Genomic DNA, 26,574 nt, shown 5'->3' with positions numbered 1-26,574 from the left:
AGGGAGGTTGGACAGCTCAGTTCCCCAGTGCCAGCCCAATAGACGGATGAGTTATTGTCATGTAAAAAGCGCCAGCAATAAGACCAACCGCTTTGCTATTGTCCAAGTGGAAAGAGCCAAGTTTATTATGAGGACTATATGCTCTAGAGACCTCAGACAAGGCATCTCATAGGAGGCTTTTTCATAAAACTAGGCTCTGCTGGTAGTAAGAAGGCCAGTTTGGAGGCAGGCGTTGAGCTGTGCACATCTCCCCACTCCAGCCACCTTCTCCATACCCATCTTTTATTTCATTTTTCCACTTGGCTGAGCCATCCAGAGCCTTTTCAATGTATAAAATGGAATATTCTTACCTCAATTCCTCTGCCTACGAGTCCTGTATGGCTGGGATGGACACCTCGAGCCTGGCTTCAGCCTATGCTGACTTCAGTTCCTGCAGCCAGGCCAGTGGCTTCCAGTATAACCCGATAAGGACCACTTTTGGGGCCACGTCCGGCTGCCCGTCCCTCACGCCGGGATCCTGCAGCCTCGGCACCCTCAGGGACCACCAGAGCAGTCCGTACGCCGCAGGTAAGGACCGCCAGCTTTCTCAGCGGAGGAAGCCGCCTTTCTGCTCGTATATAGGAAGCCTTGATTGCATTTGAAAATGGAAATGTGTTTAGTATTTACCAAACGAAATTTGCTTACACAAATGAAAGAATTTATCACGTTAGAAGCGATTGCAGGGAGGGGTAATTCACTTACAGGGTTACACTATCCTAGTCACACCCGAACCGCCAACAAAATTATCTTAAGCTGCCAAAATGATAGGCATAATTTATTTACTTTGCGATGAGACGTAAAGCTTAGAAAATAATTAAATAACAAAGAGTAAAGCTCATTACTGGCAGTGTCTCTCTCTTTTTTTAAGAACCGACAGCAGCTCACACCTCTTTGGCTGGTCATTTTTATGATTATTTCTTTAATTTATTATTTTTTTTTGCAGCACTTTCCCCCCAACTTTTGGGCAGGGTCAACTTCTGATAATTGAAAAATTCCAACGGTGGGAGTGTTGGGTAACTTCTTCCCTGTTTCCCTGATATTCCTACTGGTGTTTTTGGACTTTTTTCCTCTCTCGTTTTTCCTCCTCAAAGCATTATCCCGTGTCCCGGCCCTCAGCCGTCCCCAGTGCGCTTTCTCAACCCACCCGAAGGCGCTCGTGCCAAGAGGGACCCCGCCAAAGCCCGAAGTTCGTCTGTTTCGGTATATAACTAATTCGCTCGGTTTTTCTCGGCAGCTCCTCTCTGCCAGTCTCCCGTGACGGCGTCCGTGGCCGCTCCAGTGCTACCTGACCTTGGAGTCCCCACATTCCGGCTCCGCGGCGCGCGCGCTCCAGGCAGTTCTGCTCACACTCTGTCCCCTCTGTTGTCCCTCAGTTCCTTACAAACTCTTCACCGACCACGGCGGCCTCAACGAGAAGCGCAAGCAGCGGCGCATCCGCACCACTTTCACTAGTGCGCAGCTCAAAGAGCTGGAGAGGGTCTTCGCAGAGACGCACTACCCTGACATCTACACCCGGGAGGAGCTGGCCCTGAAGATAGACCTCACCGAAGCGCGAGTCCAGGTACGCGCGCCTACAAACCGACCCTGCTTCGACGCACCGGGCCCGGCCGGGTACGGTGGCGGGCTCCGGGCGGTGCTCCTGAAGGTTTGGAATACCCGGGCCTCTCAAAGACAAGGGCCTGGGACTCAGGGCTGAACAGAGAGGCCAAATTCGGAGGGGCTGTGCGCGCGAGGAAGGGTTAGGGTGTGCTCTCTTGTTTATATGTGCACAGCTGCAAAGCCTTTTCCACCCCATGGAGCCCTGCAGAGACTTTCGGGGTCTTGGGACGTGAATGAGCTAGGCTTTTGCAGGACAGGAAGTGCCTTGTGGGAGGAGTGCAGACTTTGCCCCCGTAATAGACGTGGGGTTTTGTTTTTGTTTTTGTTTTTCTGCCTCCTAACTCAAGCTCTTTTAACTTGGAACCGTGGAGTATAGGTGCATTTTCCCGGTAACTATGACTTGGATCACATTTGCAAAGGGGCTGTGATTCCAGGAAGGTCATGAACCGCGGCTAACTCTAACCTTTTAGGGAAACAGGTGCACTCATGAGCTGGCCAAGGCGCCTCTCCAGGTGAGCCCCACTGTACGCTGTTATGAGGCCCAAAGGCCAGGATGGGCGGCGAGCATCAAACCCAGAGACCCCCTTCTACCAATTAGAGTTTAACCTTAGACCTGCGGCCTAGGGTCTATAGCGAGTGTGGGGTGGTTCAAGAAATAGACTGAGCAAAGGCCCACCAAAATAAAGGCTTCCATTTTAGGGCCTTTCTGGGACCCGGGGCCTTTTAACTTCTCCTGCCAGCAACCATTTCCCTGGCATGCTCAGGTGACCCTAAGAAAGTTTCTCCGAAGACGCGAAGGCAACGAGGGAGGGGGCAGACGTGGTGGCTGGGTGCGCGCGGGAACCCGCGGCACTTGGAGTTTAAAACAAGCTGAAACGGACCGTGGGCCGTCCTAATCCGCCTTTCGCTTTCCCCTTTCCTTCTTTCTTTCCCTGCTTCACCGCCTCTCCTCTCCTCTCGCGCCAGGTGTGGTTCCAGAACCGCCGCGCCAAGTTCCGCAAGCAGGAGCGCGCAGCAGCGGCCGCCGCGGCCGCGGCCAAGAACGGCTCTTCGGGAAAGAAGTCCGACTCGTCCCGGGACGACGAGAGCAAAGAGGCCAAGAGTACCGACCCGGACAGCACTGGGGGCCCCGGCCCCAACCCCAACCCCACTCCCAGCTGCGGGGCGAACGGCGGCGGCGGCGGCGGGCCCAGCCCGGCAGGAGCCCCGGGGGCGGCGGGGCCCGGGGGCCCGGGAGGCGAACCCGGCAAGGGCGGCGCGGCGGCAGCAGCGGCGGCGGCGGCGGCGGCGGCGGCCGCAGCGGCGGCGGCGGCGGCCGGAGGCCTGGCTGCGGCCGGGGGCCCCGGACAAGGCTGGGCTCCCGGCCCCGGCCCCATCACCTCCATCCCGGATTCGCTCGGGGGCCCCTTCGCCAGCGTCCTATCTTCGCTCCAAAGACCCAACGGTGCCAAAGCCGCCTTAGTGAAGAGCAGTATGTTCTGATCTGGGATCCTGCGGCGGCGGCGGCGGCGGCGGGCGAGCCGGTCCGGGCGGGCGAGTGGGCGAGCGGGTAGGCTCAAGGCTATTGCCGTCGCTGCTGCCGTGGCTTTTCATTGAGAGCCTAGGTCATCGCGATAAGAATAAAGAGAAAATGGCGTCGCCCCCATTTCAACCCCACTCCTACCCCCATCCTGAACCACCCCCCCCAACAAAACTAAACGAAAAACTTCCCTAGCTTCGCACCTGCCTCAGGGCCGCGCAGACCGGCCGGGGCTCCGCCTGCTGACCGCGAGGTGGGAGCAGCGCGGCCCGGACTCGGGGGCACTCTCAGGGGGCTGTGTCTGCGTGTCGGTGTCTGTCTGTCTCGGGGAATGTGTGTCTGTGGCCCGAGCAGGTGACAGGGAGAGATGAGTGGGGGGCACAACCGACTCAGTGACTTGCTTAGAAAAAGAGAAAAATAACCCCCCAAATTAAAAAAAAAAAAAAAGATTTAGAAAGGCGGCAATCATTTCAAAAACAAGCCAACCAACAACACTGAAAGGTTTTAAAATCCAAGGGGAAAAAAGTAAGGTGGGGAAGAAGGGAGGCTGTGAACATCTGTCTTGTGAACCCCTCCTGACAGCACAGACTCTCTTGGGGCTCCTCCTCAAGGGAGAGTAGGGGTGCCTTCCAGCCCCCCTTCCCTTCGTGTCCTTGGGTTCGGGCTGCCGCGGGCGACGACTCGAGCGGACTGTCCCCGCGGCCAAGGTGACTTCCTCGCTCCCGCCTGCCTGTCCCACCTCGCCAAACACCATCCCGCCGTTAGCGCATCCGAACCCCACACAGTTGCAACTCCCAACCCCGAATCTTTGCAGCCACTCGGCCCTGAAAGACGCCCTATACATGAGATGCCTTTTCATTCACAAACTCTGCAAACGGTCTCATATTTCGCAACTCTTCCCTTTTTTTCTCTCCCGTCACCCCCACTGGCGTTTTCTTCTTCCACCAGCTTTCACCGAACTTCTTGGCACTGCTTTGGGTTAGAGTCAACTGCAGTCCACGCAACCGACTGCAGACAAATCTACCGAGCAAAGAAAGGCATACACACAAGTTTGCAGAAGTGTCTCGGTCCGCATTGCTGTTTGATCCGAAATGGACTCACATCCTGTAGGGTGGATGGACTGTATATTGATGATTCCATTCTTCAAGCAGATTAGACATCTCTGTTGGGATTTTGTTTTTTGTTTTTTGTTTTTGTTTTTGTTTTTTATTTTAAAAGGCACAAACTATAGATATTAGTTGAATGTTGAGGCTTTAACTTTTTCGGTGTCTTTCTACAACTGTGTTCTGTGACTCAATTGTATCGTGTTAATATCAGTACAGACCGTCTCCTCTACGTGACCGTATAATGTTTTCTCTTCTTGTAGTCTCTATGGCGTGTCTTTATGGAGTAATAAGGTTCTCACGGGTTCAATTCCTTTGTGTTTAGAGAGACCACGTTTCAGACAATGGTATATATTTTTGTTATCAGGTGCATGTCTGTCTGATTTCTTTTTTCTTCTTGTTGGACTATGTTTGTGAACATAAGCGTTATAAGTTATGTTTCAGATTTTCGAATTTATTTATATGTGTTATAATGAATGCTTCTATTTAAAAGGGAAATATTTCTACATGTGCATATAGTTTTCCAAGAGTGTACCATTAACTTGATTGTTGATAATAAAAACAAAAAGCAAGTCTAGCAATTGAACTCTTTTGACTTTTCCTTGATTCATTTTTGTTTTGTTTTTTAATTTAATTTTGGGAAAGATAAGGGAGGACAGAAGAAGAGGAAATTTGTACAAAATATCTAGAAGCCGCCGAGTCTCTGGAAGCCCAAGTGGGTTAGAGAGTCTAAGTTCATGCAGCCAAATGCAGCCAATATAAAATTTAGTGCTTGGGCTAGCAGGCAAGATTTTCTGGTCCGTGTTTGTCTCTCACTCACCGAGCACAAAAGAACCCCAGGTGTTGATAAAAATGTTCACATGGGTGCCTACGCTGAGGCCAGAGGACTCAGTGGCAGGGAGGGTGGATTTCAAAAACCCGACTTTGAGAAAGACTCAAAAGTGGGGGTTTGTGTGTAGTGTATGTGCTTTCAGGACCAATGGCATCTGGTGAGGTCCAAGTCCAGCTTCCTTAAGCCCTGCAGAATGCCAGCACCCTGGAAGGTCTCTGTGTGGGCAAGTGACCAGGATGGCCTTGGACTGAGAACAGCTCTGCAATGTTGGTGTGTTTGGAGAAATGACACTGGCAACTACTGAAATTAGTGAGCACTGCCATGTAGCAGTTTTTGCTTTCCATGCATTATCTCATCTACCCCCCGAAACAACACCAGGACGCAGGTACAATTCCTATATTCATTGTCTTTTAAGCAGATGAGATGCTAAGGCAACAGACAAGTTAACTTGCTCAAGAGTCCCCAGTGTATGAGTGATGGGGCTGGTCTTTGAACGCAGGAAATCTGACTCCAGAGCCTGCCCATTAACTACACCAGTGGTTCCCAAAGTGTGGTCCCTGGACCAGCAGCATCAACATCACTTGGGAACTTGTTAGACACACGAATTCTTAGACTCCGTCCTAGATCTTCTAAGTCAGAAACCCTGGGGGGGGGGTGGTGTGCAGCAATACATGTTTTAAGGAGCTGTGTAGAGGATATGAGAACCACTGAACGACACTTTAAGAAACTCAAACGGGAAGGTTCCAGAATTGGGACTACTTTGAAAACAGATGTGTGTGTGTGTGTGTGTGTGTGTGTGTGTGTGTGTGGTGGTGGTGGTGGTGGTGTGATGGCAGCTTCAGTGATCCCCTTCTGGAAGGAAGGAATCATCACCACAGCCCCTAGATGGAATTCTGCCTCTTCCTTGGACTGTTTGGTTGGGCCACCTTCTTCGAGCAGAGAACTCTGTGGTACTTCTCTGGGCCTTATCAATAGATGACTCAGTTCCTCTCATCTGAGGGGAGCCCACAGTCTGGTGGCTCTGGTCTAAGGATTAGTTGCTGATCTGGCTTGAATTTATTAGAGCTTCTCACCTCATGCACCCAAATATGGCTTGCATCAAATCAAGCAGATTTCATTTAGAATTTTCAAATATTTGGATCTTATCTAACTTCTAACAGTTTTTCTAAAGGGCTTTTAAATAGTCTTTCTTAAAAAAAACAACAACAACAAATGCCCTATGTATCTCTAAATGCCCTATGCAAATTCCCCAAGACAATATTCTGTACAATGGCATTAATTGTGCTGGTTTAAATGCCAGCAATTGCTAGATCCCTTAGACTCCAGTCCTTGTTTATAAATGTAATTTACAAGGTCTGGGAGAGGCAAAGGGCGGGCAGGAATTTATAGATGAAAAGAACACTCAAAGCCCAGGTAACCCAGTCCTAGGCTTGTCTGGAGGAAAATTAGCCTTCCCTTAGGCATTGAGGGACACCAAGTAAGCCTCTGTAAGCTGACGGGCAGAACCATGGGGCAGGCGTTCTGGAGAAGGCAAGACCAGGAGAAAAAACAAAATAAGAAATAGAGGAAGGAAAGAGAAAGAGAAGGAAGAGGAAAGACAAATAGTCAAAGAGGAGTTTTAGAAACCTCAGTGAAGTTCCTAGAAATCCTTTCACATGGGCATGAACTAGATAAGGGTTCCCAAATCCCCTTCTCTTGGCCTTGACCTGCTTTGAGCAACTTAGCTCCAGGATAAGGGAAACTGGAGATTAATGAGGAAAATATGCTTCCCATCCCCACACAGCTCTGGCTTCCCAGAGAATTGCATTTTTAATGTCTGGGGGCTCCCGGCGTTAGTATTTTAAATATCAGCTTGTTTTTAATTTGGGTCACCTCTGCCTCTCTTACTGGTCAAAGAAGCAACTATTAGGAGGCAAGTTTATGATCAAATGCAAAATAATGCCCCCGTAATATGATGGAACCTAGTGGCAGGACACTGTGTCTCTCGAGTTGTGTCATTTCCTTGGAGCCCTGCACAGTGTGAACAAGCTCACTTTCACTTTTCCTCTCCTAGAGAATTTGCATTTTGGCTCATCAAGGCATCCTTTTTCCTGGCAACTCGGGGACCACATGTGACTTCACAAAAGCTGCATGAGCTGATGCCAGATGGCCACCTCTAAGCCAAGTCTCCTTCAAGATGGCTGAGCACAGAGAACCAGAGCAGTTTCAGAGTAGAGCAGATAACCCAGCAAATAGTAGCTGTCCACAGCTCAGCTCAGATGTTTCTCTGTGGCCACCTCACATCCTTAGGCAGGCAGCCTGTGGCTAGACAGAGATGATCCTTAATCCAGGGAAAGGATCCTCGTGACTTTGGATTCCAAATAACTCAATTCTTTTGAGCCTGATTTACCAACTACAAATGTGAATAACAATACAGACCTGTGGGCGGTGTTGGTGGGATTAAACAAAATGTGTAAGTGTCCAGCATAGCAAGAAGTTGTCAGAGATGATGATGAGGATGATAATGATGATGACGTAACTTCTAGACTCTTTCTTGATCTCCCTAGCTCCGGCCTCAGAAGATTAAAAAGAGCCCTCAATTGTCACTAAAGTCAATGGCCCAGGAACACAGAGTGTGAAAAATATGCAAAGGCTGGCATTGGAGAACCTTGCTGAGGGTGACAGTCATAGCCAAGGGCTGACAAAATAACTACTAGCATTTACTGAGTGCTCATTCTCTGCCAGGTGTTTTTAAGCTTAAAAGCTTTAAAACATTTATTTTTTTTAAATTTTTAAATTTTTTTAGAGAGAGAGAGAGAGAGTGAATGCACAAGTATGGGGTGGGGGGAGGGGTAGAGGGAGAGAGAGAATCTTAAGTAGGCTCCACGCCCAGCATGGAGCCAGATGTGGGTGGGTTGATCTCCCAACCCTGAAATCATGACCTGAGCCAAAATCAAGAGTCGGATGCTTAACTGACTGAGCCACCCAGGCGCCTCTTAAATATTCTTTTCATTTTTTTAAGTAGGCTCCACACCCAATGTGGGACTTGAATGCATAACCCTGAGATCTAGAGTCAGATGCTCTCCAGACTGAGACACACAGGTGCTCCCTAAGCTTTCAAGCATTTAGTCCTCACAACTACCCTATGAGAAAAGTAGTTTCCCTTTTTTTCTTAGGAGGAAACTGAGGCTTAGAAGGGTTAGGTAACATGACCAGGGTCACTCAGCTAGTAGTATTGCAACAGGAATTCAACCCCAGCTGGTTTGTCTCCACAGCCCACGTTCTTTATGGTCTCTGCCAGGGGAAGAATTCATTTTAGCCCCAAAGTCAGATATTTCCAGACCTGGAAGGAGATCCTATTTTGCAAAAAGACTCAGAAAGGAAGGTGAAGGTTAGAAAAGGCAACGGGAAGAGTGGTGTTGGAATGAGAATCCCAGCCAGATTCAAAATGAAGTTTGAGGCCTGAAAGGGGGCAGGCTTTGGGATCCCCAGGAGGAGGGAGAATGTTCTTTGCAAGGCAACATATTTATAGTTCATGGTATCTTTCTGGTAAGTGAGTAAGACAAGGAGTAGCCAGAAGCACAGAACATGAAAGAGCAAAGGGCAGTTACATCTACGAAGTGCGGAACATTGGTCAGTGGATAGGAATGGATGTCAGGAATAGATGTCAACCTCTAGGCTCATGTATCACCGCCATGACAGATGAATGGCGCAAATGGCAAAAGCCCACCTGAATCCTTAATTTTCCAGCCTTTTTTCTAAAAGGAGTATTCACAAAGGTACACAGATAAATGATGAGTGAATGCCTTCACCCAGTGGTACTTCCACGTTGGAAGGCAAAGCCTACTTCCCTAGGCCAGTAGACAGGATTATCTGAAAACAGCCTCTGGCCATATCCCTATCACCGTGGTAGACATTTTGGATTGAGTTAGTCTTGGCTTAGTTCAGGGGTTCTTAACCTGGGTTCATGAATAGAATTCAAAAAGGATATGAAAAAAATACATATATATTTTTAGTAATTTCTACCTGAAATTTAGCAATTTCTTCAATGATGAGTGTAGACCACAAAGCCATCTTTTGTTAGTACCTGTGACTGTCACCAATGGAAATCACAGATATTTTCATTTCCCATTAGTGTTTTTGAAGTTATCTCAATATATTATTTATATTCATCATTAATTTGAAATTATAGTAATTATTAGCCTAGCCACTAGACCTTGTTATTGAATATCTTAATAAAGCACACACATGGAAGAATCACATATATGACTATATCATACATTAAGGAAGCAGCCCAAGGGTCCACTGATAGATGAATGGATAAAAAAGATGTGGTTATACAATAGAGTATTATTGAGCCATAAAAAAGAATGAAATCTTGCCATTTACAACAACATAGATGGAGCTAGAGAGTATAATCCTCAGCAAAATAAGTCAGTCAGAGAAAGACAAATACCACATGATTTCACTCATCTGTGGAATTTAAGAGACAAAACAAATGAGCAAAAAGAAAAAAAAGAGAGAGAGAGAGAGAGACAAGCCAAGAAACAGACTCTTAACTATAGAGAAGAAACTGATGGCTACCAGAGGGGTAGTCGGTGGGGAGATGAGTGAAACGGGTGGTGGGGATTAAGGAGAGCACTCGTCATGATGAGAACAGGGTGATGTATGGAGGTGTTGAATCACTGCATTGTATGTCTGAAAACAATATAACACTGTATGTTATCTACACTGGAATTTTAAAAAACCTTTATAAATAAAAAAAATTAAAACATTTTTGACAATTTTATTTTAATTGGCTTCTTTTGTAATCCTGTGCATTTTAGTTTTTGCATTTAAAAGTGTTAACTATTTTTTTTTTTTTTAATTAGGCTCCACTCCCAGTGTGGAGCCCAACCCAGGACTTAGCTCAGGACGTTGAGATCAAGAGTCAGACGCTTAAACAACTGAGCCTCCCAGGACCCCTAGAAGTGTTATCTTAAGAGGGGGGTATGGACATCACCAGACTGCCAAGGGGTCTATGGCACACCAAAAAGCTATGAGCTCCTGGCTAATCAATAGAAGCATGGTGCTCTCCCCTCTCTGTGAAGCTCTGACTTTCAGAATCTCTCATTAGGACCAGAGCACGTAATCCATTTATTCTACAGGTGGAAGAAATGGTAGAAAAGTTTTAAACCTAACAATGCTTCTTCAAAGGATAAAAATACAATAAAACAACCCCCTAAAGCTGAACAAAGAAAGGTCCAGGATTTTAAAGACCACTGGCTGGGTGGAGGAGACAGTGAGACAGCCCAGGAGAAGAAGAGATGATTCCAAGGTTTCAATGGGACTTGAATGTCCCCCTACTATTTATTGAGTATTTTACACAAGACAGGCACTGTGCTGAGCGCTCCCCAGAGCAGCCCTCTGGGATGAAGGTGGTGCTTTCCTTCTTTGCACTATTGAAGTTCAATGCTACTGAGTCACTTGTCTAAGTCACACGGCTGATGGCAAAGTCAGGACTCAACCCAAAGCCCAGCCTCTTAACCAATATGCTAAAAAGGCTAAAAAAAAAAAAAAGAAGAAGAAAGAAAGAAAGAAAAGGAATTTTTCATTTGCCTAGCTGTCACTCACTCTATTTTTTTGTCTGAACCTGAAGCTATTTGGTTTGTTAACATACCCTAAGGCCAAGGGATTGAGCAATGATGTTACTTTAGCCATGTGTTTCATGTCAAAGATCTCCCTCTGGGGAAAAGTCAGACATCAAGGGGGAAATAAAGGCTTCTTACCTGGACATAATTTCATTAGGGAACCAAATGGATGACTGTTTGCTATTTGCTATCCGATGATTTAAGCAGTGATTTCCAGAACAGGAAGAGCCTGGGTGTAAAACTTAATTTCTTGAAGGCCCCAGCGGCATGGCCACCTCAGGCAAGAGTGGAGTGTAAACCCGGTTTGTCTGAGACCCGAGAGCTTGTGCTTTTGGAGTCCTTACTGTGTGCTAGACGATCGGCTAGCTGTTTTGCATCTGTTATGTCTTATAGGCTTTCAAGACTCTTGAGGTAGATATGATTCTCATTTTACAGGTAAAAAGAATCCAAGTAACAGGAAAAATGAGCACTTGCTTAAGATCCCAGAGCTGCTAAGGGCTCCGAACCCCTGTCTCTTTGATCCCGAAGCCTCATTCTCTAAGGGGTCCCGTAGTCCAGAGGATTCACCGAGCTGACAGTCTAGAGCCTGGTACTGCCCTTAGCCTGCTGCTCACACCTTAAGCCAATGTCCCAAAGGGTAGAAAGGGTGATGAAAATGTTCTGGGATCTGATCATGGTGATGGCTACCCAACTTTGTGAATATACTAAATCCTACTGAACTGTATACTTTAAAAGGGTGAATTAATTCTATGATATGTGAATTATATCTCATTTTTTTACTGAACAAATTTGACATTTAACATCATATAAGTTTATACCATGCTACTTTGATACATTTATATATTGTAATATGATTTCTGATGTAGTGATATTTATCACATTACTCACACTACTAATTACAGTACAATATTATTGTCTATATTCATTATACTGTGCGTTAGATCTCTATGGCTTATTTACTTACTGACTGTTTGTACCCTTAAACACCATCATTCTTATCCCCCCAGCCCTCATCCCCTGGTAGCCACCATGTTACTTTGTTTTTTATAGGTTTAACGTTTTTAGATTTCACCATTTTACTCTGTTTTTATAGGTTTAATGCTTTAGATAAGTAATATCATATAGTACTTGTTTTTCTTTGTTTGACTTATCTCGCTTACCATAATGTGCCTGAGGTCCATCTATACGGCATATGAAAGGATATCCTCCTGGGATGCCTGGGTGGCTCAGTTGGTTAAGTGTCTGCATTCATGATCCCGGGGTACTGGGATCAAGTCCCACATTGAGCTCCTTGTTCAGTGGGGAGACTGCTTCTCCCTCTGCCTGCTGCTCCCCCTGCTTGTGCTCGCTCTCTCTCTCTCTGACAAATAAATAAATAAAATCTTTAAAAAAAAAGGATATCCTCCTTTCTCATGGCTGAATAATATTTCATTGCGTATGTACCACATTTAAAAATATCCCTTTATCCACTGGTGGGCGTTTGGCTTGGTTCCATATCTTGGCTATTGTGAATAATGCTGCGATAAGCAAGGGAGTGCAAATACCTTGTCAAAGTCTTGATTTTAGGCACTTGTTGGCCACTCCACAGACCAGACTCTGCTCATGCCTGTCTCGGCTTCCTTGGCAACCACATCTGACAAACTCAGTGTGGCTGAGATGGAGAAATTTGATGTCGAAATTGAAGAAGACAGAAACACAAGGGAAAAATCCACTGCCTTCAAAATACATGATTGAGCAGGAGAAGCAAGCAGGTAAATTGTAATGAGATGTGTGCCACCAGTGTGCACTGTGTATTTCACAAGCAATGTCTTCTTTCAGTTGTTTAACTTTGTAAGAGGCAAAGAGGTGAGATCAAGTTTAAATGACTATGCTGCCCCCTTTCACATTAAAGAATTGAGAACTACTGACAGTGGAGGCTGAGTCTGCCTCTCCCATCTGCCTGTCTAGCTGGCAGGGCGGGGAAAGAACTTGCATCTTGGTGAAAAAAAGAAGCTGGGTGGGATCAATAGAAAAATCTAGAGTAAAAACCAAGCTGGTCCAAGGTGTCCGGCAGGCTGTAAAGTGCAGTTTAACCAGAGAGCCATCTTTTTTTTGTTCAAATGATTTTAATTATTGGAATATACAATTTTTATATTATGCAAATAAGAAGTTTAAAACCTGAAAAAAAATCTCGTTTTTATTTCCTTTGAGTATAAACCCAGAAGTGGAATTGCTGGATTAAATGGTAGATATATTTTTAATCCTTTGATGAATTTCCATATTGTTTTCCATAGTGGTTGGATTAATTTACATTCCCACCAAAAAATGTATAAGTGTTCCTTTTCATCACATCCTCACCAGCACCTGTTGTCTCATCTTTTTTTTAAGATTTTATTTATTTTGAGAGAGACAGTGAGCATGTATGAATGAGGAGGGGAAGGGACGGAGGGAGAGGGAGAGAGAAAATCTCAAGCAGACTCCACACTGAGCACAGAGCCCCATGTGGGGCTCAATCCCACAGCCCTGAGATCGTGACCCGAGCCGAGATCAAGAGTTGGTTGCTTAAATGACTGAGCCACCCAGGTGCCTCTGGAGATTAACCTCTTATCTGCTATATGGCTTGCAAAAAGTTTTTTCCATTCTGCAGGTTGTCTTCCTTTTGTTAATTGTTTCTTTTGCTGTACAGAAGCTTTTGAGTTTAATGTAGTCCCATTTGTTGATTTTGGCTTTTGTAGTTTGCGCTTTGGCGTCATGTCCAAAACCAGTATCGATGAGCTTCTTCCCTGTGTTTTCTTCTAGGAGTTTTATGGTATTGGGTCTTATGTTTAAGTCTTTGATCCATTTTGAGCTAACTTTTGTGAGTGGTGTGAGAAGGGGTCCAATTTCACGGTTCTGTATGTGTTTCTCCAATGTTCCAGCACCACTTGTTGAAGCAAGTATTCTTTCCCCACTGCATATTCTTGGCTTCTTTGTTGAATTTTAGTTCACTGTATATGCTGGGATTTAATTCTGGGCTTTCTGTTCCATTGATTGATGTGTCTATTTTTGTACCAGTGCCACACTGTTTTTATTACTGTGGTTTTGTAGGATAGTTGGTAACCCTGAAGCATGATACCTCCGGACTTGTTCATTTCTCAGTTTTATTTGTTTTGTTTTGTTTTGTTTTATTTTAAGCAGAGACTAATAAAGGAAACCCACCATCATTTTGTCTTCCTGTGTGATATCCTCTATTTCTTGCAGGCATAACTCCTATACACTTTCATCCTGGTCTTAAGTCTGAAAATCATAAATGAACAGAGGGAAGAGAGGGGAAAATCTTACTGTTTTCTTAAGCAATTATCCTTTTTCTTTTTTTTAGGCTAGTTATGTTCTACAATATTGATTTCAAAACAAAGTAGGTGAAAAATTCTTAAGGTGAAGCTTTTTTTCTTTTTTTAAGATTTTATTTATTTGACAGAGAGAGAGAACACAAGCAGGGGCAGCAGCAGAGGGAGAGGGAGAAGCAGGCTCCCCACTAAGTAGGGAGCCCAATGTGGGGCTCAATCCCAGGACCCTGGGCTTATGACCTGAAATGAAAGCAGACATTTAACTGACCGAGCCCCCCAGGCACCCCAAGGTGGAACCTTTGCCTTATGTTGTGGTAGTTTTTTCAACCTAGTCACTGAAAGTCTGGAGAGCTGTTAAATAGTCAAATAATTGAAGCATCCCTATCCCTGACCATGGTGAAGCAGTCATGCATGGGAACTCTTCTGTAGGGCCATTCTCATCGTCTACTGAATGAAAAGAAGTCAAATTTAGAGAATATTTGAAAAATGTCCAAGAGCATTCTTTCACTTTTATCGATATTTTCTTCAAGTCCAGTGAAACATAAACAAGTAATTTCTTTAAAAATTCTCAAAAGACGGGATGCCTGGGTGGCTCAGTTGGTTAAAAGTCTGCCTTTGGCTCAGGTCATGATCCTGGGGTCCTGGGATTGAGCTCTGCATTGGGCTCCCTGCTCAGCGGGGAGTCTGCTTCTCCCTCTGCCTGCTGCTCCCCCTGCTTGTGTGCCCTCTCTCTGATAATAAATAAATAAATAAATAAATTAATTAATTAATTAATAAAATCTTTAAAAAAGATTCTCAAATGACTAAATTTTCACCACACATTTATTAGCAGGAATCAGGGTAGCCCACCTGAAAGTTTGGTTCATGCTTGTTGTAAAGTCTTTTGAGGAATATAGACGATCCTGGTGTATGGGTTTTCAAGAAGACACAAATTGACTTTTGAGGAGCTGATTTTCCGGCCCTAAAACAATCATTAACTTAGGGTTCTCCTGCTCATCAAGTTTCTGCCTGGAAAAAGAGAACCACATTTAGATGATAGTCCTGTGGTTACTTTCTTTTTGGTGAGATGTCTTTTAGCACTATTAGTGCTAGGATGAGTTAGGATTGGTTTCCTACTTGTTGAAAAAGTAGTTTGTCATAAGTAACAGAAATATATCTGAATAATTCAGTGACTTCAAGGTTTTAAAAAAATTGCAGAGGTAATACACACACAAAATTCAAATGATTTAAAAGGTTATTCAATGGAAAGTATATTCCCTCCTACTTCTGTTCCCCAGTATTAGTTTCTTTTGTGTCTTTAAGATAGTCAATATATATGAGCACAAACGCCATTACATTATACTCAATTTCTGTATTTTGTGCGTGTTTTTTTTTAACTTACCATATATCCCAAAGGTCATTCTTGTCAAAACTTGTAGATCTGCCTTGTTTTTTTTTAAATAATAAAAATTATTATTATCAATGCAGGCCTTGAACTCATGACCCTGAGATCCAGACCAGAGCTGAGACCAAGAGTCAGACGCTTAACCAACAAAGCCACCCAGGCAACCCAATCTGCCTTATTTTTAATGGCTGCCTAGTATTTGGTTTCCATAAAGGCATGCAACATGGTTCTAACTTTCCTAACGAAGCCTTGAAGGGAAAGGAAAAATGTGACAAGAGACTGCTAACTGTTCCCTGATAAATAGTCTCCTTGTGAGTTTAGACTGGCTGGGACATGGCCACCCAGGCAGAAACTACATTTCCTAGCCTCCCTTGGACCTAGACATTTCCATATGCCTAAGTTCTAGCCAACAAGGTGTGACCAGAAGTGATAGGTGCCACTTCTAGGTCTTGACCTTTAAAGAAAGCTAATTACCCTCAACTTCTTTTCTTCTTATTGTAGAGTAGAATGTAGACATGGTGGTGAAATTTAAGGTGCTTGGCTCATGGACTACTCCTTGGAGTAGAACCATCCTATTACCCTTCACTGATTTTTGCAGAGAAATAAATACATAAACTTATTCCAGTGGCAATTGTTTGGTCTATGTAAACAATTGAACCACTGTCTTAACAAATATAAGACGTGTCCTTGAAGAGTTGACATTTGTGCTGGATGTCAAGTAGGATTCACCAGATGGACTGGGGTGTGAGAATGGCACTCCAGGCTATTGTGTGTACAAAGCTGGGGAAACTTAAATGATTTTTTGAAAGAGCCAGTAAGTGGCAGATGGATAAGATAATTCAGGTCCATTGTTATCAAAGTCCATAATCATTTTGCAACACCATTAGTATGATGTTCACTTAAGATTTTTATTCCCCTGGAAAATGTTGATGGGCTTGGGTATTACCCACATGAACTGCCTACCTTGTGATTCACTGGGAAATCCCAGAACAGATTTTTCCACTAGAATGACATGAAAACCAGTCCTACCCAATCCTAGTGCTAACAGTGCTGAACAACAGTCCCACCAAAGAGAGAGTAACCATAGGGCTATCCCCTAGATGTGGTTCTCTCCTTCTGAGTAGAAACTTTCGGAACAGGAGAATCCTGGGTGAACAAAAAGACACAACTACCTTAAAGTCAAAAAATCAACTCCTCAAAATGCAACTTGTGTCTTCTTACAAAAACTCACATGTCAGCATCATCTATACTTCTCAAAATACCTTACAATGAAACATGAAGCAACCTGACGAAGGACTAGATTAGGGGGATTAGGTACACAGTAAATAACCTTTTTGCAACAGGTCTGGACACATATTTACCTTCATGAAAAAGGAAACCCACTCCTAGGAGCCAGGAGTAATAATATTAACTTTCACTCAGGATTTATCACGCGCTAGTAACTGTACTAAGAGCTTTACACACATGTAATCTTGGCAGCAATCTTATGGGGTGAGTACTATAATTACCCCCATTTTAGAAGTAAGGAAACCAGGACTTAAAGAGATTAAGGAGCTTGTTTAAGTTCCTACAGCTGGTAAGCAGCAGAGCTGCAACTTGATTTGAACTCGGGTCAGCTCGATTCCGGAGTCTACCCCGCTCTACTGTCTGCGGTTCTACACAGCGATCTCGTGCTTACTCATTCATTAGAGCATAAAATCTTCCTCATGACCCAAGAGGGTCTTGACTGCGCACGAGCTCGTATTTGCGCACAGTCTTGTGTGTGATTCAAGAGCCTTTTGCTGTTGCGTGCATGAGTATATAGGTTCTAAAGCACAGCCTGCCACCAGCTAATACTTACTGAGTGTTCACCTCGGCCAGGGTCTACCCGGACCCCCAAGGAGATGGAGCAAGAAGGATCCCAAGGTGCTCTGGCATGGGTAAGATCCTCATGGGGTCTACTTCGGGTCCTCCTCTCCTTGCCCATCTCTCGTCTTTCAAGCAGCCTTCCGCAGAGCCCAGCACACAGCAGGAGAGCCAGAAGAGCCACATGAGGTTGACTTTAGGAGCTTGGCTCCAAACGACAAGGACTATGTCATTAGGTCCTCCATCTTTGGGACCCAAGACTTTTTCCTAGGAGCAAATGGTCACTGCCTCTTCCCCAGCACAGTGCCCAAGTCACCACCCCACCTCGGTAAGTATTGTAGTAGATTAATTCAGGAATGCCAACGCTTTTCCGTCTGTGCCTGGGACATCTGTTGCGGGTGATAAATGGATTATACTTAACCAAAGGCCAACAATGTCCCCAAACTTATTTATAGGTCTCAAACATGCTGTCAGAGTATGATTGATTTCACCTAGTCCTCACAGCAACCTTATGGGTACGTGCTATTATTCCCATTTTCCAGCTGGATACGCCCAGGTTTGGATGGGGATACATAACTTGCAGCAGATCGCTTGGGGAATGAGTGGTGGAAATTTGGATTCAAAACCCCATGCCCTTTATCCAGCGGTTCTGCTGCTTCCACTATACCTATGTTTGGAATGGAAAAATTACAGAAATGACGAGTATCCAGGGCATATATGACATTCTTTGCCCCTCCCCCTTTGGCTATTTTAAACAAGGGAAATACACATAAAAATACCCATCGGCCTCCAGCCCCAAATGCTGCTGGGAGCAGAGCATATTCTGAGCTCACTGGTTGTTATTCAATAACAAGAACCCTGCAGGAGTTAAGCAGTAGCTCGGAGACCATTCAGACGTGGAGGAGCCAGGCCAGACCCCAGAGTGTCAGAATGATCCGGCCTTTTCCCTGCAGCAAGATCATTTCCAACCACAGCCAGGGACGGCAGAGGCATTAGCAAGCCTGCAACATCAAAACGGCCAGATCAATTCGCAGAAGCACTTCTAAGGGAAACAAATCAATAAATTCCTTCCCCTAAAGATTGACAACATCATCAGGAAGCAACAGATGCATTTTAGAGCACAGAACGCTCGCTCGCGTGGTGCCGGGGAGGTGCGCTCCCTGCGCTACAGTTTTGTCTCAGGAAAGCAATTGTAAATCAGTGGCTGAACATCAGAGCTCGCAGCACCTGTCATGACAATAAAAACTAACATTCCCGATGCACCAGGCAGGTTTCAAAGTGCCATCAGATACTTTGCCTCTTTCGATTAAGATCCTACAAGGTAGATGTTACAGTCCCCATTTCACAGATGGAATTCAGCAACACTAAACCACCCAATTTGCTCAAAACCATGATTATTTATTTATAACCAAGGTGGGACTTGAATCTTCGGACTCGGAATCCCCTATTCTGCCTGCGGGTCTAGTACTCCCCAGACTTCATTCACGCACTTTACCACATTTGCAATTTTGACACATTGGAGGACCTCTGTGTCATCGACTATTTCCCTTTTCATTAGCCTCATTTTTTTACCTAAATACATTTATGTTAAAAGGGAATTGCTTACTACTATTATAAAACAGCATGACTTCCTAGAAACAGAGATCATAAAGGACTGCGTAATCTTTAAAAAGAAAAAAGAACCATGGCTACATAATACGGTTAGCAGTGGCACACGGACCATACTCTGCGAACAGAACATTCTACTGTGTGCCTTGATGAGGAAGTAAGGATGCAGTGCTTTTCAGTTGTGGGGTTCCTAAAACAGTAACTTGTTTTAAGTAGGCTGTGGGTTGTTTTTGTTTTTGTCTTTTTGCCCAAACTGAGAGAACAAGGTTCATTTTATCTTTACAGAGATAAACAATGCAAGGTTTTAGGGCAAATAAAAGTTGTTGTCTCCTCTCTCCCTTCCAGAGGCCCCACCCCTGCCCCAGGTGAGTTGAGGTGTCAGGAAGAATAAACCATGACAGCTTTCTTGAGACAAAAAAATTCCAAATAGTACTGTCATTTAGACAAACAGCAGACCAGTGTTCCACGCATACAAAACAGAAATGAACTAACGTTTTAGTTAACACACCATGAGAAGGGGGCGCCTGGCTGGCCCAGTCAGTGCAGTGCGCGACTCTTGATCTCCGTTGTGAGTTCCGGGCCCCACGCTGGGTGTAGAGATTACTTAAAAATAGAAAATCTTAAAAACAAAAACAAAACACCATGAGAAGAAGCAAGGAAAAGCATCCAACTTCACTGCTTCACCCTGAAATTAACCTATCACTGAAATTTGTTTAAGAGCCATATAAGTATTATTGTCAGTCCTGACACCGAGGTGCTCTCCCCTGCCTGTCCTCAGATATTTATCGATCCCCCCTCCCCCGCATTCCCTGGACCGGCCTTTAATCAGCATCCTCAGACAAATGGCCTGAGCTCAGCACCTCCGCAGCTCCCCACACCACCTCGATTACCTGGGCCATCGTGAGGGTCTTCTCGGTTTCCTTCCTTCCTTCCAAGCTAATCCCCTCCAATTCGTCCTCCATGAGTTGTCTGCATCATCCTTCCAAAATACAGATGTCCATCACCCCGCATGTGCCACTGAACGTTCTTAACAGCTCCCTGTTGTTACAGGATAAGATCTAAATTCCTTAACAGGGCCACGTGGTGAGGCACCAGCCACACACCTCTCTTTTTTTCTAGCCTTCTAATTTTTTACCCCCAAAGGTATCTGATTTCAAGGACGTGTTTTATTGATAACATTAAAACTTAACTCTTGATTACATCCCTCCCCTTTCTCTAATGGTTTCTTGCCACCACCCTGAACTTCTCTAACACAGAGTCCAGAAGACACTCAACAAATACTTGGGGATGGATGTGCAGAGAACGGGGTAGTTTGCTCCTCTGGGCCAGGTGTTCTTTGCGAGCAATGCTAAAGAAACACAGAAGAATCACTTGCCAATCCATGAATTATGCATAGATTTCTACTTCCCTTCCCAAAGGTAATTCTCTAAAAACAAAGTTTATTCATCGATTACTTCCTTTTAGTAAGTGGAAATGCTGACTGAAATTGGGTGCTTGGTGTGAAACATAAGACTTTAGAAATTCAAATACACGTTTAGAAAAGCATACATTTTCATCTATTAGCTGACAATGACCGAGGCAGAAGGCTCTTCCTTCTGAAAACAATTGCCAGCTCGAGAGAAGTGTAAAACCTCAGCATAATTCATGAGTTGGTTCATTTTTCTGTTTTCCAACATTCGTCTGGGTTTCGTGGGAAATAAGCCCACGCATACCTTAAGTACATCCTACTTCATGCTGCTTTTGCCTTCCGAGATCAGTAGATTCAGCGCAAATCCGTTCTTCTACTCAACAGATGCTGTTGACCACCTACTCTGGGCAGGTGTGTTCTGAAAGATAGGGCTGTTCGACGTGATGATTGGTAATACCCAGTATCACAAGTCTTTGCTTTAATCCACACGTGACGGAAACGTTGAGTGCAGATGGATTTGCTAGCTATGCTGTAGAAGCTACGAGTGACGAATGGAAAATTAAGTCAATCTGTCACCTCCTTTCACTCCTCTTGACGACAACCTGCAGCCCTCCACATCTGTAGCCTGCTGCAAGTTAATAATCTCACCGCACAAGAAATCCTGTGTAGCGGTGCCTGGGTGGCTCAGTCGGCGAGGCGTCTGTCCTTGGTCATGGTCTCAAGGTCCTGGGATCAAGCCCCACATTGGGCTCCCTGCTCAGCTGGGAGTCTTCGTCTCCCTCTGCCTCTGCTTCTCCTCCCTGCTTGTGCTCTCTCTCTGTCTCAAATAAATACATAAAATCTTAAAAAAGAAAAAAAAAAGAAATCCTGCATAACCTCTGCTTTTCATGTTGAAAAACGGAGACATATATATTAAGTGACCTGATTGGGGTCCCACTACAAATTCTTGTGTTGGTTTGTGCTGGTGTGTGTGTGTGTGTGTGTGTGCACGTGTACAGATGCATACACACACCGGGGTGGGGGGGGAAGGAGCATGGGTAAGAGTAGGAAAAAAGTGAAGATGGAGGATAAGAAAGAATAAAAGCAAAAGACTTACTTTTATTGAGTGCCTACTGCATGCCAGTCACCCAGAATACCCAGTTCATTCAAGCCACAGAGCAATTTGTGGTAAATATTATTATTTCCCATTCTACCCATGTAGAGACTAGTCATGCATATTGTAAACAAAGGACTGGGATTCAAACCCCTTCTTTTCACCATTCCGAGCTAGTACCCAGGCCTGGTTGCCCCATATCCGATGTTCTGTCCACTCCATCACACCTCTCTAACCTACTAAAGGGGGGATTTGATGCTCCAAAGATATCCTTGGGTGGACTATTTCATTAATTGTATCTTTCTCACATTTTAATTTCTTAAAGTCTTGTTTTGGACACATAGCATGAGTGTCTCTCACTCATGAGCTGAGCTTTTTTCTCCTCTAGCAAAATAAACATTGCCCACAGGGGTCACGTTCCCTGATGTTATGCGTCATGGAACTAGGACCAATTCATCTTCAGGTTTTGTGTATCTAAAGCAAGGTTTCAAATGGAAAATAAGGACGAGGTTCAATAACCTCTGTCCAGTGCCCTTCTGTCTTTATTTTGGAGTGGATTCAGTGGGTGAGAGAGGACCTGGGATGGCCAGGATCACAGGCAGGCATTCAGGTCTTAGAGAAGTGATTCTTTACCGAATGGTACTGCTATATTTTAATGTTTTAACGACCAGCACGGCCATGTTGGTGCTTTTTGACTGAATATTGGCTCTGCTTCTGGCCTTCCTCCCCTCCTGAGAGCTTCTAAGTCCATTTCCCCCACAGGTGACTTCCCTATACTGAGCTGGTGGTGCTTCTGAAGAGGAGGAAAAAGGGACTATACGCAGCCTTGAAGAGCTATTTAGTCTTTTTCTTTTTTCTTTCTTTCTTTTTTTTTGCCTCATAGCTCATCTGTAAGCCTTGGGGAATCATGCTTTACGGCCGTGACTGCTGCATTCACCCACATCCATTCTTCCCATCCTCTGATAACCCAGCTCTGGAGTTTTGGCTGGATATGTGGCTGCCCAGCTACACACATTTCTCACCCTTCCTTGAGCCCCGATGTGATCTTTGTCTGTTCTAGCCAATGGGATGGTACCACGTCTAAACTGTACTTATAGAGGAAATGAGTGGGCTCCCCTTGCCCCTTCATTCTTTCTGATGACTGGGATGCATGCAAAAGAGAGTTGCTGTCTCGGGGTGGAGGGGAGCTGCATGCTGAAGATGGCAGATCTGCTTGACTAGCCTGGACTAGCTCTGGGCTGAAACATGGGGGAGAAACATGGGGGAGCTTTTTTTCTGTTCAAGCCACGCAATATTAGGGGACTTTTTTTTTTTTTAACAACAGCTTAGACTCTACCGTAACAAACACTGTTTATTGAAGGTGTCACTTGTTGGTTTCCGTAACTTACTACCTTTGAAAACAGAGAAGAGGGATGGATGGTTGGTCCAAAAGGCACAGCATATGCAAAGGCTGTAAGGTCCAAAACCAAACCCCAAACCTCCAAATGCAGAGTGGCCTAAGAGAACTGTGTGGATGAAGGATGGATGGTATGGGGGAATTGTTGAGAGGAGAGGTTGCAGAAGTCAACCCTAGAGGCCATGTTGTGACTTTATTTTGAGTCCAGGCAGACTCAGTGAAGAGTTTTGAGTAAGAAAGTAGCACAATCCAATGTCTATTGCCCTGGAGTGCGGAGAACAGATCGGGGCGGGGGGTGGGGGGGTGAGCAGGAATCAGAGATTGAGACACCAGGTCTGGGGCAAAATAATGGTGGCCTAAACCAAACAAGACTGAAGTAGACAAAGGGTGAAATGTGAGGAGGTGTGACTCCTTGAGACTGGGGATCAACGATGGAGGTGGATCGGTGAGGGAGGGGCAGGCGGTTCCTGGCTTGTGTGTGGTGGGTTATGGTGTTCAGAAGAGAGTGTCCTGGCAGAAAGAGAAAGTTGGTAAAGCTAGCCTGCAGTCTCCCCCTGTCCCTGTAGAAACCCCCTTCTGTTCATCTTATACCCTGTCTCCTTCACTCACTTCTCCCCAAGGTCGTAGCTGTGATCCTGTCTATTCCGGCTTTTCTCCAGACATGCCTTTCACCGGAGCTTTTCCATTCTCCAGTGAGGATTTCTTTGAATCAAGTTCACATGTATCCTACATTTTGAAACATTTTTCCCTAGAGCAAAGACTATATCTATAACTTGCACCGGTCACTTTCACTGTAAGCCGGATGCCACCATTTACTTCAGAAACCACAGCCATCAGATGAAGTAGCTAGCTACCCACCTCAGAGCTTCCTTGGGATGGCTCGCAAGCCAGTCAGAGCTTCTGATTCACAGTATCATTGCAACAGTTGACAGCATTCAAAAAGAAAGGGGAAGAAGTGGCATTTTAAATAGGCTCTGTCACCAGAAGTCAGGTACGTGTGGGACTCTGCTAGGTGTTTTGAAATATTGAGCCTCGGAGAGAGTGTTCTTTAGTAACTCTCTTTCTCCCAGGACTCTGGGTTCCAGACATTTTTTCTCTACAGTGAGGAGTATCAGTGTTAAGTCTCTTTTATGTCTGGTAATAGTTCCCCTTCCCTTTGAGATAATTCTTATTCTACTCCATGGGACTCTACTGGGGCTTTAAATCATAGTGTTTTTCTTCTCTGGCCACAGGGACAGACACATGTCCTGGATCGAACCCATCATTGTGTCCCTTCCTCCTGATAATAGTGATTGATCCAAGGGGTGGGTATGTGACCCACTGGGCTACTCATGGTTTTCCCAGGGATCGATGAATAGATGCTAGGTGAAAGAAAGGATCTCTCTTTTGTTGGTACTGTTAAACCAGGATAACGTAAGTATAGATCTGTCTGTATTAATTTTCCTTGGCTGTGTGTGTGTGGAGAAAGTTCATCTTTCGTAACAGGATATTGTATTGACACCCAGAGAGAAACAGAACTGGAAGACGGGTTGAGAGAACTGTGGTGATGTCAGGTTTGCTTCCAGACCACGTGGCCTTGGTCCTGAAGCTCTCCTCCTACTCCCGTGAGCTACCTCTGGTTTCTCAGCTCTGTGAACCAATGCATTCCTTATTTGGTTAAACTGGCTTAAATTGGGCTTTTGTCACTGCGGGGTTCTAATAGTACATGGCCAGTTCCTAACGCTTATCTATAACATAATTACCAATTAATGCCAAGAGCTCATAGATTCACATGAATGAGTATGTTCCTCCTCTGGTTTAACATTTGCATTTTACCAAGGGCCTTCTAGAACTGATGCTTTGATGCCAAGGAAACTTTTCAGTGGGGGGAACAGGTTTTAGGCAGGTTAGCAAGCCATAGGGAGAGAGGTTTGCTGGGGTACCTGGACTTTTCGCAGCCCCTCAAGTTATTTGGGGCCACGAAGAAGAATCCTTCATTGCCAATCTCTACTCTGTCTATAGATAGCCTCTGTGGTAGCTGGGGGCAGGGGCTGGAGCTAATGGATGTGAGCACCTCATTGTATGAGCTCTCTTCCAGGGCCTGGACTTCCCACTCCTGGTCCCCTCTCCCTCCACCGCAACAAGACGTGGGTAGGTTGTTTAGCAGGAAATTCGCCGCTAAATAGCAATTGCCACCAATACCGCCACACTTCAGGGAAGGACAGTTTGCAACTAATTACTTCCCATGAAAATACCCAAACATAATTTTGTTCATTATTAAAATTTTCCAATAATAGATTTATCTTCCCCATTAAGTAATACATTATTCTCCTACAAAACACATAGCGAACTAGAATTACTAGGCACTGTTTATATTAAATTGTTGCTTAATAAATTAAAACTCCTATGGTTATGAATAAACTAGGTCATCTGCACATTTTGTAAATTAGTAGCTCCTTGTAGTTATTCTCTCCTGGTCAAAGCCTAAAAGAGGGGGAGAGAAAAAATGATTATCATTATTATTTTATTGTTTTCAAGCAAAGTACTGCTCTCTGCACTGTAGTTTAAAATAAACCACTCAATCTAATACAGTAGAATCAATATTGTTGAGTATCAATCAATAAAGATGAATTTTAAAGGCAATGGTCTGTAAACTTTTAAAGTCACATTAAAAGCTGCATCTCCTTGGATATGTAAGATCTGATAAATAACCAACCTCAGATAGCATTTGGAGATTCTTGATGCAACAAGCACAGTCCACAACGATTTTAATTATTGATCAAAATGTTTTTTCCTGTTACAACTTTTGGGTGAGTCGAGAAGCTTTTCTTTCTGACTTAGGAAAAGTCAACTTCTCCTCTGTCATCTTTTTAATTTGAGATGATTAATAGAGGTTTCCTGAGGCCTTATAAAAAATGGTTGACACTATTAAATCAATTACAAGGACTCCTCAAGTTACAAAATCCTTACGTACAGAATCATATAAGGCTAATAGATTGCTGCACTCTGTTTTGTTTTAGATGTCCCTAGCCATTCAAAGGTCACTGGGGACAGCAACCCAGCTACCCTAGGACAACTGCCCTCCCTCCTGGCAACACTGTGCAATTGTTTGAACCCACGTATTTATCACCCAAGTACCTCCTTTCTTCTCTTCTAGGGTGATCATGGCAGGGGAGGGGGTCTGTCCTGCTCCCCTGCTCAACCTTGCTTTTGAACAGCTAGAATTCACTTATTTCTATTCTGTTGATTTTCTCGCTCGTATCTATACATGGACATTCCTTAAACACATCCCTCCTCTCTCTCTCTTCAGCTATTGTCAATTACCTCCAGAGTCTCTATTTCTTTGATGAACAACTACTTTCCTTCTACATAACTCCCTCCTCCTCTTCTCTCTTTTTCTCACCATGGGACCGAAAAAAAAAAAAAAAGGAAGCAAAACGAAACAAAAAACTTTATCCAGTCTAATACATGTAAGAATAGTGCTGAAATAATAATAAGGAAAACAAAAGTCAAACATTAAAACTGTAGGTAACACCATAAGGAATCAGTGTGGTCAAGCCCTTCCTGTGCTCAGAGGGTTTCCTCAGAATCCCTACAAAAACATCCTACCCACTTGTCTGCTCTAATTAGACCATTTAACGTAATGCTTCCTTCATATTCAATATTTTTTCCGTTGAATCGGTAATTTTAAAATAAATAATTTCTTTTCTCCTTAGTACGCAATATATAGTAGTCCAGCTACGTTAAATAAGTTCACATTATTTCTATGCACCCTAACTTTTAGTGATACCTCCTCACTGTCTGTCCCCACCAGCTACCAAGTCAAATATCTTTATTTTAAAAAAATGAAATGTT

At 44.5% G+C, this 26,574-nt stretch overlaps 1 protein-coding gene across 1 annotated transcript; it reads left to right on the top strand.

Annotated features, from left to right (window-relative positions):
* The first annotated feature begins 326 nt into the window (after positions 1–326).
* On the top strand, positions 327–3,120 carry PHOX2B (paired like homeobox 2B). The gene is made up of 3 exons (XM_026508676.2): positions 327–567; positions 1,413–1,600; positions 2,605–3,120. The coding sequence occupies exons 1-3, from the start codon at positions 327–329 to the stop codon at positions 3,118–3,120; spliced, it is 945 nt and encodes a 314-aa protein (XP_026364461.1).
* Positions 3,121–26,574: the final 23,454 nt, after the last annotated feature.

This window comes from Ursus arctos, unplaced genomic scaffold, assembly GCF_023065955.2.
Source record: "Ursus arctos isolate Adak ecotype North America unplaced genomic scaffold, UrsArc2.0 scaffold_9, whole genome shotgun sequence".
NCBI classification, from domain to species: domain Eukaryota; kingdom Metazoa; phylum Chordata; class Mammalia; order Carnivora; family Ursidae; genus Ursus; species Ursus arctos.
This window is presented reverse-complemented; position numbering and strand designations above follow the sequence as displayed.